Source organism: Lepidochelys kempii, chromosome 10, assembly GCF_965140265.1.
Source record: "Lepidochelys kempii isolate rLepKem1 chromosome 10, rLepKem1.hap2, whole genome shotgun sequence".
Classification (NCBI taxonomy): domain Eukaryota; kingdom Metazoa; phylum Chordata; order Testudines; family Cheloniidae; genus Lepidochelys; species Lepidochelys kempii.
The window spans coordinates 85,481,342-85,494,035 of NC_133265.1; the positions used below are offsets into that span (position 1 = coordinate 85,481,342).

A 12,694-nucleotide genomic window follows, 5' to 3' on the forward strand; every position below is an offset into this window, starting at 1 on the left:
GGGCTAAATGGGCGTGGGGGGGGGGCAGCACGGCTGGGGGCTGGTCTGGGGCTGAATGGGCGTGGGGGGGCAGCACGGCTGGGGGCTGGTCTGGGGCTGAATGGGCGTGGGGGGGGCAGCACGGCTGGGGGCTGGTCTGGGGCTGAATGGGCGTGGGGGGGGCAGCACGGCTGGGGGTTGGTCTGGGGCTGAATGGGCGTGGGGGGGGGCAGCACGGCTGGGGGCTGGTCTGGGGCTGAATGGGCGTGGGGGGGCAGCACGGCTGTCGGGGGAGTGCGGGGGGGCTCGGCTGGCAGGAAATCTGCGGGGCAGCGCGCGCTGCCGACCTGGTGCTGCCCGCTCCGGCGGGGGAGGCAGTGGGGGCCGCGAGGGGGGCAGGGGCAGGCGGCGCGGAGGACGGGCGAGGGGGGCAGGCGGCGCGGAGGACGGGTGAGGGGGGCAGGGGGCGCGGCGCGGAGGACGGGCGCGGGCGGCAGGGGCAGGGGGCGCGGAGGACGGGCGAGGGCGGCAGGGGCAGGGGGCGCGGCGCGGAGGACGGGCGCGGGCGGCAGGGGGCGCGGCGCGGAGGACGGGCGCGGGCGGCAGGGGCAGGGGGCGCGGCGCGGAGGACGGGCGCGGGCGGCAGGGGCAGGGGGCGCGGAGGACGGGCGAGGGCGGCAGGGGCAGGGGGCGCGGCGCGGAGGACGGGCGAGGGCGGCAGGCGGCGCGGCGCCGAGGACGGGCGAGGGGGGCAGGGGCAGGCGGCGCGGCGCGGAGGACGGGCGAGGGGGGCAGGGGCAGGCGGCGCGGCGCGGAGGACGGGCGAGGGCGGCAGGGGCAGGCGGCGCGGCGCGGAGGACGGGCGAGGGCGGCAGGGGCAGGCGGCGCGGCGCGGAGGACGGGCGAGGGGGGCAGGCGGCGCGGCGCGGAGGACGGGCGAGGGGGGCAGGGGCAGGCGGCGCGGCGCGGAGGACGGGCGAGGGGGGCAGGGGCAGGCGGCGCGGCGCGGAGGACGGGCGAGGGGGGCAGGCGGCGCGGCGCGGAGGACGGGCGAGGGGGGCAGGCGGCGCGGCGCGGAGGACGGGCGAGGGGGGCAGGGGCAGGCGGCGCGGCGCGGAGGACGGGCGAGGGCGGCAGGCGGCGCGGCGCGGAGGACGGGCGAGGGGGGCAGGGGCAGGCGGCGCGGCGCGGAGGACGGGCGAGGGGGGCAGGCGGCGCGGCGCGGAGGACGGGCGAGGGGGGCAGGCGGCGCGGCGCGGAGGACGGGCGCTGGCTGAGCGCGCAAGGCGTGGGCCGCCGGGGGCGGGCGGCGCCTCTTTCCGACACACCCAGCGCCGAGACCAGGAAGAGGAACAGCCGCTCCCGCCTCCGCCGCGTCCGCCCAGCCCCGCAGCGACCGAACGGCCCCGCTCGGCCCGGCCCGGCCTGCAGCACCATGTCCGTCTCGGAGGAAGCGGACGGGCTCGGGATGGCCCGGCCCCACTACGGCTGTGAGTCCCGGGGAGGGCGGTGCCCACCTTCGCGGCCCGGGGGCTGCCGCTGCCCCGGGGATGGGCCCTGTCTTCGCGCCCGCCGTCCCTGCCCGCGTGTAGCGGGCTCCGAGGGTCCCGTGGGGATGGGGTCGGGGGACGCGGATTGCGGTCTGCGGCCGGGGCGTGTGGGCTGGGACCGGTCCCCGGGGCCGGGCGGGGCGGGGAGCCTGCCCGCGACGCTGGGGGATGGGGACGGGGACGGTCTGACTGCAGCAGTCACGTCTGACTGCCGCGCAGTCCTCCGCGCCGCCGGCGCCGCCGCCCTCCGCATGGCGAGGGCTCGGTGCGCCCGCCTGAGCCCAGCTGGCCCTGGCCGCCGCCTTCGGAGAGTGCCCTGGCACATGGGGCAAGCGAGGAGGTCACGGAGCTGCAGCTGCTCCGTGTCTCACGTAGAATTGGCGCTGGAAAAGGCTTGCTCCGTCGGAACGAGTCTCACTCTTCCCCGAGGCCTGTGCGGGCGTGTTCCTTGCAGAATTTGGTCTTCAGGGCTCTGCCAGGCCAGTTTTATTGACCTTAGCGTTGAGGTTTCTACTGCTTTCTTTGGGAGACTCCCATGGCTACATTGATCTGTCAAGAATCTTTTGCTAATGGTCTGTCTAAATTTACCTTGTCTGAATTCAAACATCTCAATTCATCTTCGCATATTCAAGTTTTCCTCTTCTTCATTTCTTGAACAAAAATATCAGGTTAAGGAGCTGCTTCCTCCTCATTTTGCTGTATTCGTGTTAATGTACTATTCGCTACTTTACATATTCTGTAAAAGATATCTGAAATATTTGCAAAAATATCAGTCTTACAAATATTAGAGAGTCTAGGTGGGTGAGGTAATATCTTTTAATGGACTAACTTCTTTTGGTGAGAGAGACAAGTTTTTGAGCTTACACAGAGCTCTTCTTCAGGTCTGAGAAGTACTCACAGTGTCACAGCTAAATTAGACCTGAAGATGAGCTCTGTGTAAACTCAAAAGCTTGTCTCTCTCACCGACAGGAGGTAGTCCAATAAAAGACATTACTTTTCCACCTTGTCTCTGTAGTAGCGTAAGACCAACATGGGCACAACAACACTGCAGCCTACAAATATGAATGGCTTGACAAATCCATTTACGCACTTGCAAATAAGAAGCTGGCCCTTGCTAGTGCTATCAGTTTCTGCTGAATTTAAACTTAACTTTAAGAGTCATGACATATTTGTCTCTTAATATTCATGGGAGAATTCTGCACAAAAAATAAAAAATTATGCACACAGTATTTAAAAATTCTGCATATTTTGTTTGTCAGAATAATACTATATAAACACACCAGTTTGAATTATTTTGGTAATTTATTTCAAAATACGTGTCAGCAACTAAGTCTGTAACAATACAGACCAAAAAAAATTCAGATTTTTTTTTTTGACAAATAGATTCCTTACTAGGCATATTAATACAAAACTTGAGTAATTTATTTAAACTACAATACAGAAATGTATTTCTGCACTTCTCAGAAGCAGTGTAAAGGCTTGTGGGAGTCAGGGGTAATGGAGGAGCTGAGGGAGAGGGAAGGAGCCTGGGAGTATACCTGGAGGGTTATTGGGTGTGGGTGGGAGAAGTATGGAACAGTTTCTTTTGGGGGGAGGATTGTTAGGGAATTGGGGTGCTTCCCCGTTGCAGACCCTGGTTGACTCTGAGCCTTTCCCATTCAGTCAGGCAGATCTGCCCCCACCCCCGTGTGGCCCTGGAGCCCCCTCCCATTCAGCCCCTGGCTCAATGCTGTCACCCCCCGAACTCCTGAGCCTGCACCCCAGTCTGCCCCCCCACTAACCCTTCTGAACCGAAGTCTGTGACCCCCCCCAGCAGCCCTGTGTGCCCCACTATGCCTCCTGACCTGGCTCCACCAGCAGGTTGTTGTAATGAAGGTAGCTGGCTGCTAGCTGTTGCTGCCAGTCAGCCAGCTGTTCTGGCACCACGGCAGCCTCTGGTGGGAGAAAGGCAGAACTACTGCACTTCTTGGGCAGAATGTATTTTTTGCAGAGAAAAAAAATTCTGCCCTGGACATGAATTCTGCGTGTATGCAGTTGCTCAGAGTTCTCCTAGGAATAGATTCTTATGTTTGTGTTAATAGCTTTTCAAAAGTAACCCATTGCTGTGGTATCTTCCACAGTCTGCAGGCAGACAGCTGTGGTGCTGCCATTGCTGCTTAGTGCTTTCATAAGCATATTCAGTGTGTAACTCCATGCTGGTGATGTTCAGTGTTGCAACATTGAAGTTAGCAGGTTTCATGCTATTTTTCCTCCGACTTTGCTTGGGAAAACTATTGGAAACTAGCAGAGGTAGCCACTTATTTATGATGTAGGAGAGGACTCAAAAATGGAGGCCGAGGTGGAGGTAGAGTAGTAGAGACCTATTGGTAACAGTGAGGGTGCTGGAAGAAGGGGTAGAATAGAGGAGAGCCGCCTCTCTTGAAGCATCCAGGAAGCTGAGGGGCAGTAGTGGCAAGATGGGAAAGGTTCTCCCTGCCAATAACCAGAAGGAGGATGGAGGTGTTTCAAATATATCAGATCTGCTCTAGACAGACTAATATGAAGGAGGAAACCCCTGAATAAGTACAGGGACTAGTAGCCTGCGGGTGTGTACAATATAACTAAACTTGTTTTTTTGTTACAGTGCCCATCTGCATAGTTTTTGGGCACCTCCCCAAAGATAGTAACCACAGTTGCTTTGGGCAGTGTGCTATTTGTGTCCCTTCTTCCTTGGAAACAATTGGTGCTATGTTTCTTTCTGTCTTTCTTTCTTCCCTTCCTTCTCTCCTAATATTCCTCCTCTTCCCCCCTCCCCCTTCTTGCCTTCACATCTTTCCCTCTTTTTTTAGTCATTTTTTTAGTTGCAGCTGTGGGAAAGCTAAGTCAAATATTTTACACATTGTTCTGAAGGCTGTGAAACTTGTAGTCATTTTTATCTCCTTGGGCATGAGTACCAAAGCCTTGACTCGGTCTTGCTCTGAGGTTTACAGTTTCATAGCTCCTGTGGAACATAACTGTTGGGGGAGTTTATGGTTGTGAAGAGACACACCTTTCTGAGGTATCTTGGGCTGGTTCCATGGGGGACCTTAAAGATTAGTATTAAGACCTTATATTTGATCCTGTATTCTGTGGAGAGTTGGTGTAATGAGTGGAATACTGGTGTGATGGGCCTTTCAGTGGCTAGCAGGTGGGGAGGTGGGCTTCTCTGTGGGGTAGTGTTCCTGAACTTTGCTGGTATAGTCTATTCCTTTGCAGTCTCTTGTATCAAACTATGGCAGGTGTTTGATAATTTTTTCATACCCTGTTTAAAATATTTTTCACATCAAAATGAGATAAAACATTTACCTGTTCAAATGCTAAAGGCTTAGAATTGTTCAAAACATCTTTCCTTCTACTAATGTGCTTCAGCAAGCACACTCGCTAGTCCTCAGTTGGTGAGTGAATAGTTTGATTTGATGTAAGGTGTGACTATTATAAAGGGCCAAGGTCCCACTTTACCCCTTAAGCCATAAAAAAAGGAATACTTTTTTACATAATTTGCCTCTGGATCTAACTCCCACAAGAGATCATTGAGGCTAAGATACCCAACCCAGGGCTCATCTCTTGGTTTAAAAAATTTGACATTTATATGGATGAGAACATGTGCAGTTGGTTACATTAAATAAATATAAATTGAAGGGTTATAAAATCTCAGGTTTCAGGGCATAAGCCAGCCTCTGACTGACAGGGGTTAGGAAGAAACTTCCCCTATAGGGAAGTTATTTCAGAACTGCCCACTTGGGTTTTCTTATAATTTCCTTGAAGCATCAGGTACTGCCCTCTGTCAGATGTAGAATACTGGACTAGATGGACCATTGGTCTGATCTAGTATGGAAATTCCTATGTTTTAAAACAAAGCAACTCCCTAACAAAACAAAGAAAGCAAGCTTTAGGTTTCTGGTGTGACAGGCCAGTGATAATTGTAGATTTTCATTTTGAAAAAATAATAAAACTCCATTGACCACTGCAGATTCTCCTTTTTAATATAGCAGAAAATAGGGTTGAGATTTTCAAAGCTTCCATTACAATTAGTGGAAGAGATATAGCTATATCCCCTGAACTACTCTGAGAATTTAAACATAGGCTTCTACAGCAACAGCAAGATGCAAATGAGATGTCATTTGGTTCCAAGTTCAGCTATAACAGGAACTTTGGGTGCCACTATGTTTCCTTCCCTGCACTGTGAAGAGCAAAAGGATTGTGAGATGGAGGTACTCACCTTTTGCTCTGTGTGATACCTGTTTCTCCATTCATGTTCTTTCTGCACCCTCCCCACATGCATAAAACATCTAGTCACCCTTCTATATGCTTCCACTTGCTTCATTTGACACAAGAAGAGCATTCCTTGGTTCCTTCTGCTACAAGAGAACTCCTTTTTCCCACTGATGGGATTGTCTCCTTTTTAAATGAATTCATATTACATAAAAAAAATGTTTAAATTCGCAGTCTGAATGAAATGTTAACACTGAAAAGTCAGGAAATTGCAGTGTTAATGCTAAACCTTAGGTCTGCCCCCTCATGCTGTATGCATTGTAATACAGTCTTTAATTACATGACTGCATGCTATTATTTTCACAGGACCCATTCATCATTCAATGTATAGTTTAGAATAGTGTTTTTCAAACCATGAGTCATGACCCTCTACTGGGTCATGACATATAAGGCGCTGGGTCACCTTGCTCTGGTCATCACTGCTGACTGGGATGTTGAAAGTCCCGTCGGCGGTGCTGCCCAGCTAAGGCAGGCTAGTGCCTACCTTTTCCAATGCCGCACTGTGCCCCGGAAGTGGCCAGCTGTGGGTCTGGCTTCTAGGCAGGGGGTCCATGGAACTCTGTGCGCTGCCCCCTCCCTGAGCAGCAGCTCCGCACTCCCATTGGCCGGCAACTGGGGAACGGGGGGAGGGGGTGGTGCCTGTGGGCAAGGGTTGAGCGGAGCCGCTTGCGCGCCTCTGCGTAGGAGCCAGACCTGCTGTTGGCCACTTTCGGGGCACATTGTGGTCTCCGGTGCATCCCAGCTGTGCCACTGACCAGGAGCCATCGGAGTTAAGTCCGCACCCCAACCCCGTGCCCCAATCCTCTGCCCCAGCCCTGAGCCACCCCAAACCTGGAACCGCTTCCTGCACCCCAAACCCCAGCCCCATCCCAGAGCCTGCACCCCCAGCCCAGAGCCCTGACTCCATCCTGCACCCCAACCTCCTGAGCCTGCCCCCAAACCTGGAGCCCCTCCTGCACCCCAATCCCCTCATCCCCTACCACACCCCAGACCTGAGCCCCCACATAACCCAGAGCCCCTCCTGCACCCCAGAGCCCTGACCCCCTCCCGTACCCCAACTCCCTGCCCCAGCCCAGAGTCCCATCCCACACCCTGAACCCCTCATTCCTGGCCCCACCCCGCAGCCCTCACCCCAACCCTCTGCCTCAGCCGTGAGCACCTCCCAGACCCCTCATCTCCAGCTCTGGGTCGTGGGCATCAACAGTTTTCTTCAACTGGGTCCCCAGAAAAAAAGTTTGAAAACCACTCGTTTAGAAGATATGCACTCAATGAGGCAGTGAATGAGAAGATGCTCTTCTAGATTTGTGGCTCATTTTGGGCTTTGTTGTGTTTGAAGTTACCACAGTACAAATCTGGCATAAGTCCATAGAAACTAATGGTCTGATTCTGAATGTTCACGTTTGTATATGAGTAGATTTGTATCCTCTGTACAGTGTATGAGGTAGGGATGTTCTCACTGAACAGCGGAAACAAAAATAAGCTTGCTCAGCTGTCTCACTACTTGTGCACTGAATGAGTTGGGATTCTTAAGAAATACTGTCATGTGGTTATGTAGTTTACATACCATATTGCAATGCAGGTTCACAAGGAGACAGTGTTTAATGTTGCACAGGCCCCAGACCTGGCCCACAGCTGCTCAGAAATGCATTGCATGGAAAATTGGGCTTAGGTTCCATTTGGACCCTGCCCAGCATGGAGGAAATGTCTGTGTAATTTAGTTATGGAGGTTTAATAAGCCTCTATTAAGCATGTGTAAACTGCACTTTTTCAGAGATTTATAACTTGGCCAAATTTGGGTGGATTTTCACGGGCACAGCAAAAGGATTCCTCTGACAGAGGCCATCTCTGCCTATATTTCAAATTCCTGCCCCAAAGGATGGGGCCACTAAAGCTGCTCCGTTTTAGTTCGTTTTAATACGTCTATTAGTAGATTATTCCAATGCCAAAACATTTAGGATGGAAATGCTTAGGCATCCTTAATGTGATAGCTATTGTTACATGCTCCAGCTACAATAAATTTTAAGAAGAAATATTTTATGTGAATGAGATTTTTTTTTTTTAGGCTGCTATACATGTCTGGCATTAAAATAATCTGTTAATAGATTTTAAGGCCAAAAGGGCCTATTATAGTAATCTTATTCTGACTTCCTGCATAACACAAGATTTAGAACTGCAGACATAGTAATTTCGGAGTAGCAGCCGTGTTAGTCTGTATTCGCAAAAAGAAAAGGAGTACTTGTGGCACCTTAGAGACTAACAAATTTATTTGAGCATAAGCTTTCGTGAGTTACAGCTCGCTTCATCGGATGCAACATGGGAATGTAATTTCATGTTATAAATAATGCAGTCTAACAGGACATAACTTGAAGAGGTCTTATTTTATTGAATAGATTGGGGGGGGCAGTGAATGGTTCGTAACATTCATTATACACATGAGATGGGATGTATTGCGTTAATTTCCACGGTCAAAAGAGTTAAAGTTGTTATAAACTTTTTCACTGTCCAACATAAAAACAGTGATACGAGGGGGTTTGTTTTTTTAGAGACCTTGATTTACTTGATTTCCTGGCAAACACACAAAAGCACTTATTTTAAAGTTGAAAGTTTGTTAATTAAACACAAGAAATAAAACAAGCATTTATACTGAAACTGGAAATGAGTGATTATGCAAAACAAACTTAATTAAAACCTACTAAACTCTGTTTTTTTGGGCAGCCAGAATGTTTGTTTTTTTTTTATTTAAGCAACCTTTCTTTGATGAAAAGAAAAGAGCTAATTTTACTTTCTGTTTTGTGTGTGAAGGGTATTCTCTTTTCCAGTTTTTAACAACCAACCAGGCACAAACTGGCGGAGAAAGAGGATAGAATAGGTGGGGGGAAATAAGTTTTTGTTGATGTTTTTGGAACACTGGATGGCTGGTTATTATGTTTGAATGCTTTGGCTAGTGACAGGTTTCAGAGTAACAGCCGTGTTAGTCTGTATTCGCAAAAAGAAAAGGAGTACTTGTGGCACCTTAGAGACTAACCAATTTATTTGAGCATGAGCTTTCGTGAGCTACAGCTCACTTGCATCCGATGAAGTGAGCTGTAGCTCACGAAAGCTCATGCTCAAATAAATTGGTTAGTCTCTAAGGTGCCACAAGTACTCCTTTTCTTTTGGCTAGTGAGTTGGCCATGACACCTGCTTTTTGGCCCCGGTTCATTTTCCAGTCAGGGACTTCATCTGGTTGGGTCTTTTCTCCTTAGAAAGGGCAGGATTGAGGAAATTTCATCTTGCTGTGCTGATGCAGTGCAGTTCATTTCAGGATTTGATAAAAAGCCAAGAGAGTGAGAGAGAGGACAGGAGGAAAGAAGGGAGGCAGGCAGAACAGGATTTTATGTGCCTCTTCAGTGCTGACTATTAGGTATTCCTACAGATGGGTTGTGGACTGATTGTCATGATGGTCTGATGATTATTCAGGACTCACAAATGAAAAACAAATGTCCTTGAATAAGAGCAAGGCCAAATAGCCTTCCTCTCAAGCAGAATGTCTTTTTAGTTTGGTCTGCTCCTTCTGTCTTGGGTTTCAGGGAATATAAAACAAGCTGGGATACAGCCAGGATGAGCTATGAGATTTTTGCTGGCAAAGTCTCTTTTTAAGAACCCCGAAAAAGGAAAAAGTGGGCAACATAGTTCACCCCCTCGTTATTTTGTTTACCAGTTAGGCCTAATATTTGGCACACTAATTTTCCTTTAATTTCTGGCTCCACATTTTTTGTTTCTACCAAGCATGATTTTAACAGTCTGTAACGCATATGAACAGGCCCTTTTTCTTTGGACTAATTTAGTTTTTCTGTCTTGTTTTTTTTGCACTCTTTCAGAACATTTATTGAAAACAACTTGACTTATTTTTTATGGTTAATTTTTAGGCAGGCAAAAAGTTATAGGTTATTGTGACATTTTATGAACTTTCACATACTTTCTACATTTGAGCTTACAATTTGGGTACGTTTTTAGGTCCAACCATCACAAAGGATGACGTGTTCCCCATGGCCTCTTAGGGCATGGCACATGTTCATTAGAGAGAAGGTGAATCTATCAATTTGTACAAAGCCTCACTTACTGTTTTTATTGTGGTAGTGCCAAGTGCTGTGAAACACAAAACAAAAAGATTGTCGCTCCCCCGGACAACTTACGCTCTGAGCATAAAATGAGACAACAAATGGCTACATACAGATGGGGAGTATAAGGAAACAGTGAAATAGTATTGATCACCAGGGGAGGCCGTGGTCTTGGCGCACCAGCTGTCTAACCAATGTCAGTTTTTTTGTAGGAATCATGAGAGGTGGGAAAAGGGGTTTTAAGAAGGTATTTGAAGGAGGACAATGAGAGAGCTTTATGGATGTTCATTGGGAGTGCCTCCAAGCAGTATGGGAGAAAGCAATAATATATTTGAAAATTTAACAAGTGGGAAATGAAGGCAGACATCATTGGCTGATCAGAAGTAGGAGCTGACATCTTGATAGCGTATGTGAGATTATTGGGTGGGGGTAGGTAGTGAAATTACAGACAATTGTCTTAGGTTTGCAGTGGTGCAAGAAGAGCCAGTGATGGGATTCGTCAAGGTAAAAGAGGTGGTAGCACTAATCAAGATGCAAAATGATGAGAGTCTGATTGAGAGTGTTAGCTGTGTGGGGAAAAGAGAAAATGCTGAATCTTAGAGATGTTGCACAGAAAGGATTGGAAAATTTAGGCACAGCCTGGATGTAAGGAACTAGAAAGAGGACTGAGTTGAAAATGATATCCCCAAATGAGAGTTGGAGAGGGGCTGAGTAGGATCCTCCTAACAGCACTCTGAAGGAGCAATTACAGAAGTAGGGGAGAATCAAGAGAGGACTGAGTCATGAAAGCCAAGGAAGGATGAGAGATCAAGAAGAACATGGTTGACAGCGTTGAATCATAGAACTGGAAGGGACTTGAGAGGTCATCTAGTCCAGTCCCCTATACTCGTGGCAGAACTAATTATCTAGACCTTCAGAGCTTCTTAACCCCTTACAGGTAAAGGAGGGATTTTATGCTACCCTTAGCTGTATGTTTATGACACCACCCCAACAGGTGTTTGTCTAACCTGTTCTTAAAAATCTAAAACTAAGCAAGGCCAAACAGGGCAAATATAAAAAAACAATGCTGAATAAAGCAGCTTTATGTATAGTTTAACAAATAATACAAAAAACAAGGGAACTAGCTGGGAACTGGATTGGCTGGCTATATGAATACTTAGAGCAGCTTGCTATTAAATAAGTATGCTAAAAAAAAAAATGTATAAAAGCCTGTGTAACTTCCTGCTCTCTGTACAGGATTTGAGATTCTATTCTCCCTGTACCTTTTTGCAGCTGCAAATAAACTTTTCTGCTTCTCCACCCCGTTGTGATTATTGGGTGTAGCACACGGGGTAGCGAACCAACTCCAGCTGTTGTTTAGCCTCTCGGCACTGGGTGCTGGCAACAATGTAGACTCCACAACCTTCCTAGGCATTTTATTTCAATGTTTAACCATGCTGACAGGAAGTTTTTCCTAGTTTCCAACCTAAACCTCCCTAGCTGCAATTTTAGCCCATTGCTTCTTGTCCTATCCTCAGAGGTTAAGAAAAACAACTTTTCTTCCTCCTCCTTGTAACAACCTTTTACATACTTGAAAACTGTTGTCATGTCCCCTCTCGGTCTCCTCTTTTCCAGACTAAACAAACCCAATTTTTCAATCTTCCCTCATAGGTCGTGTTTTCTAGACTTTTAATAATTTTTGTTGCTCTTCTCTGGACTTTTTCCAATTTGTCCACATCCTTCCAGAAATATGGCACCCAGAACTGGACACAATACTCCAGTTGAGGCCTAACCAAAGCCGAGTAGAGTGGAAGAATTACTTCTCGTATCTTGCTTACAACGCTCCTGCTAATACATCCCAGAATTATGTTTGCTTTTTTTTGGAACAGTGTTACGCTGTTGACTCTCATTTAGCTTATGGTCCACTCTGACCTCCAGATCCCTTTCTGCAGTACTCCTTCCTAGGCAGTCATTTCCCATTTTGTATGTGTGAAGCTGATTGTTTCTTTCTAAATGGAGTACTTTGCGTTTGTCCTTATTGAATTTGATCCTGTTTACTTCAGACCATTTCTTCAGTTTGTCCAGATCATTTTGAATTTTAATCCTATCCTCCAAAGCATTTGCAACCCCTCCCAGCTTGTTATCGTCCACAAACTTTATAAGTGTACTCTGTATGCCATTAGCTAAATCATTGATGAAGATATTGAACAGAACCAGACCCAGAACTGCTCCCCGCAGGACCCCACTCATTATGCCCTTCCAGCATGACTCTGAACCACTGATAATTACTCTCTAGAAATGGTTTTCCAACCAGTTTTGCACCCACCTTATAGTAGCTCCATCTAGGTTGCATATCCCTACTTTATTTACGAGAAGGTCATGCGAGACAGTATCAAAAGCTTTACTAAAATCAAGATATATCACATCTACCGCTTCCCCCCATCCACAAGGCTTGTTACCCTGTCAAAGAAAGCTATCAGGTTGGTTTGACATGATTTGTTTTTGACAAATCCATGCTGTTACATATCCCCTTATTATCTTCTAGATGTTTGCAAACTGATTGCTTAATTATTTGCTCCATTATCTTTCCAGGTACAGAAGTTAAGCTGACTGGTCCGTAATTCCCTGGGTCGTCCTTATTTCCCTTTTTATAAATGGGCACTATATTTGCCCTTTTCCAGTCTTCTTGAATCTCTCCCATCTTCCATGAATTCTCAGAGATAATCGCTAATGGCTCAGATATCTCCTTAGTCAGCTGCTTGAGTATTCTAGGATGCATTTCATCAGGCCATGGTG

The 12,694-nt window shown here is 48.4% G+C and overlaps 1 protein-coding gene across 1 annotated transcript in view; it reads left to right on the forward strand.

Moving 5' to 3' along the window:
* Positions 1–1,221: 1,221 nt before the first annotated feature.
* IQGAP1 (IQ motif containing GTPase activating protein 1) overlaps positions 1,222–12,694 on the forward strand; it is a 179,893-nt gene continuing 168,420 nt past the window's right edge. The window contains exon 1 of the mRNA XM_073304652.1: positions 1,222–1,469. Within this exon, the coding sequence (XP_073160753.1) occupies positions 1,415–1,469 (55 nt within the window). The 5' untranslated portion in view covers positions 1,222–1,414. The remainder of the gene's footprint in view (positions 1,470–12,694) is intronic.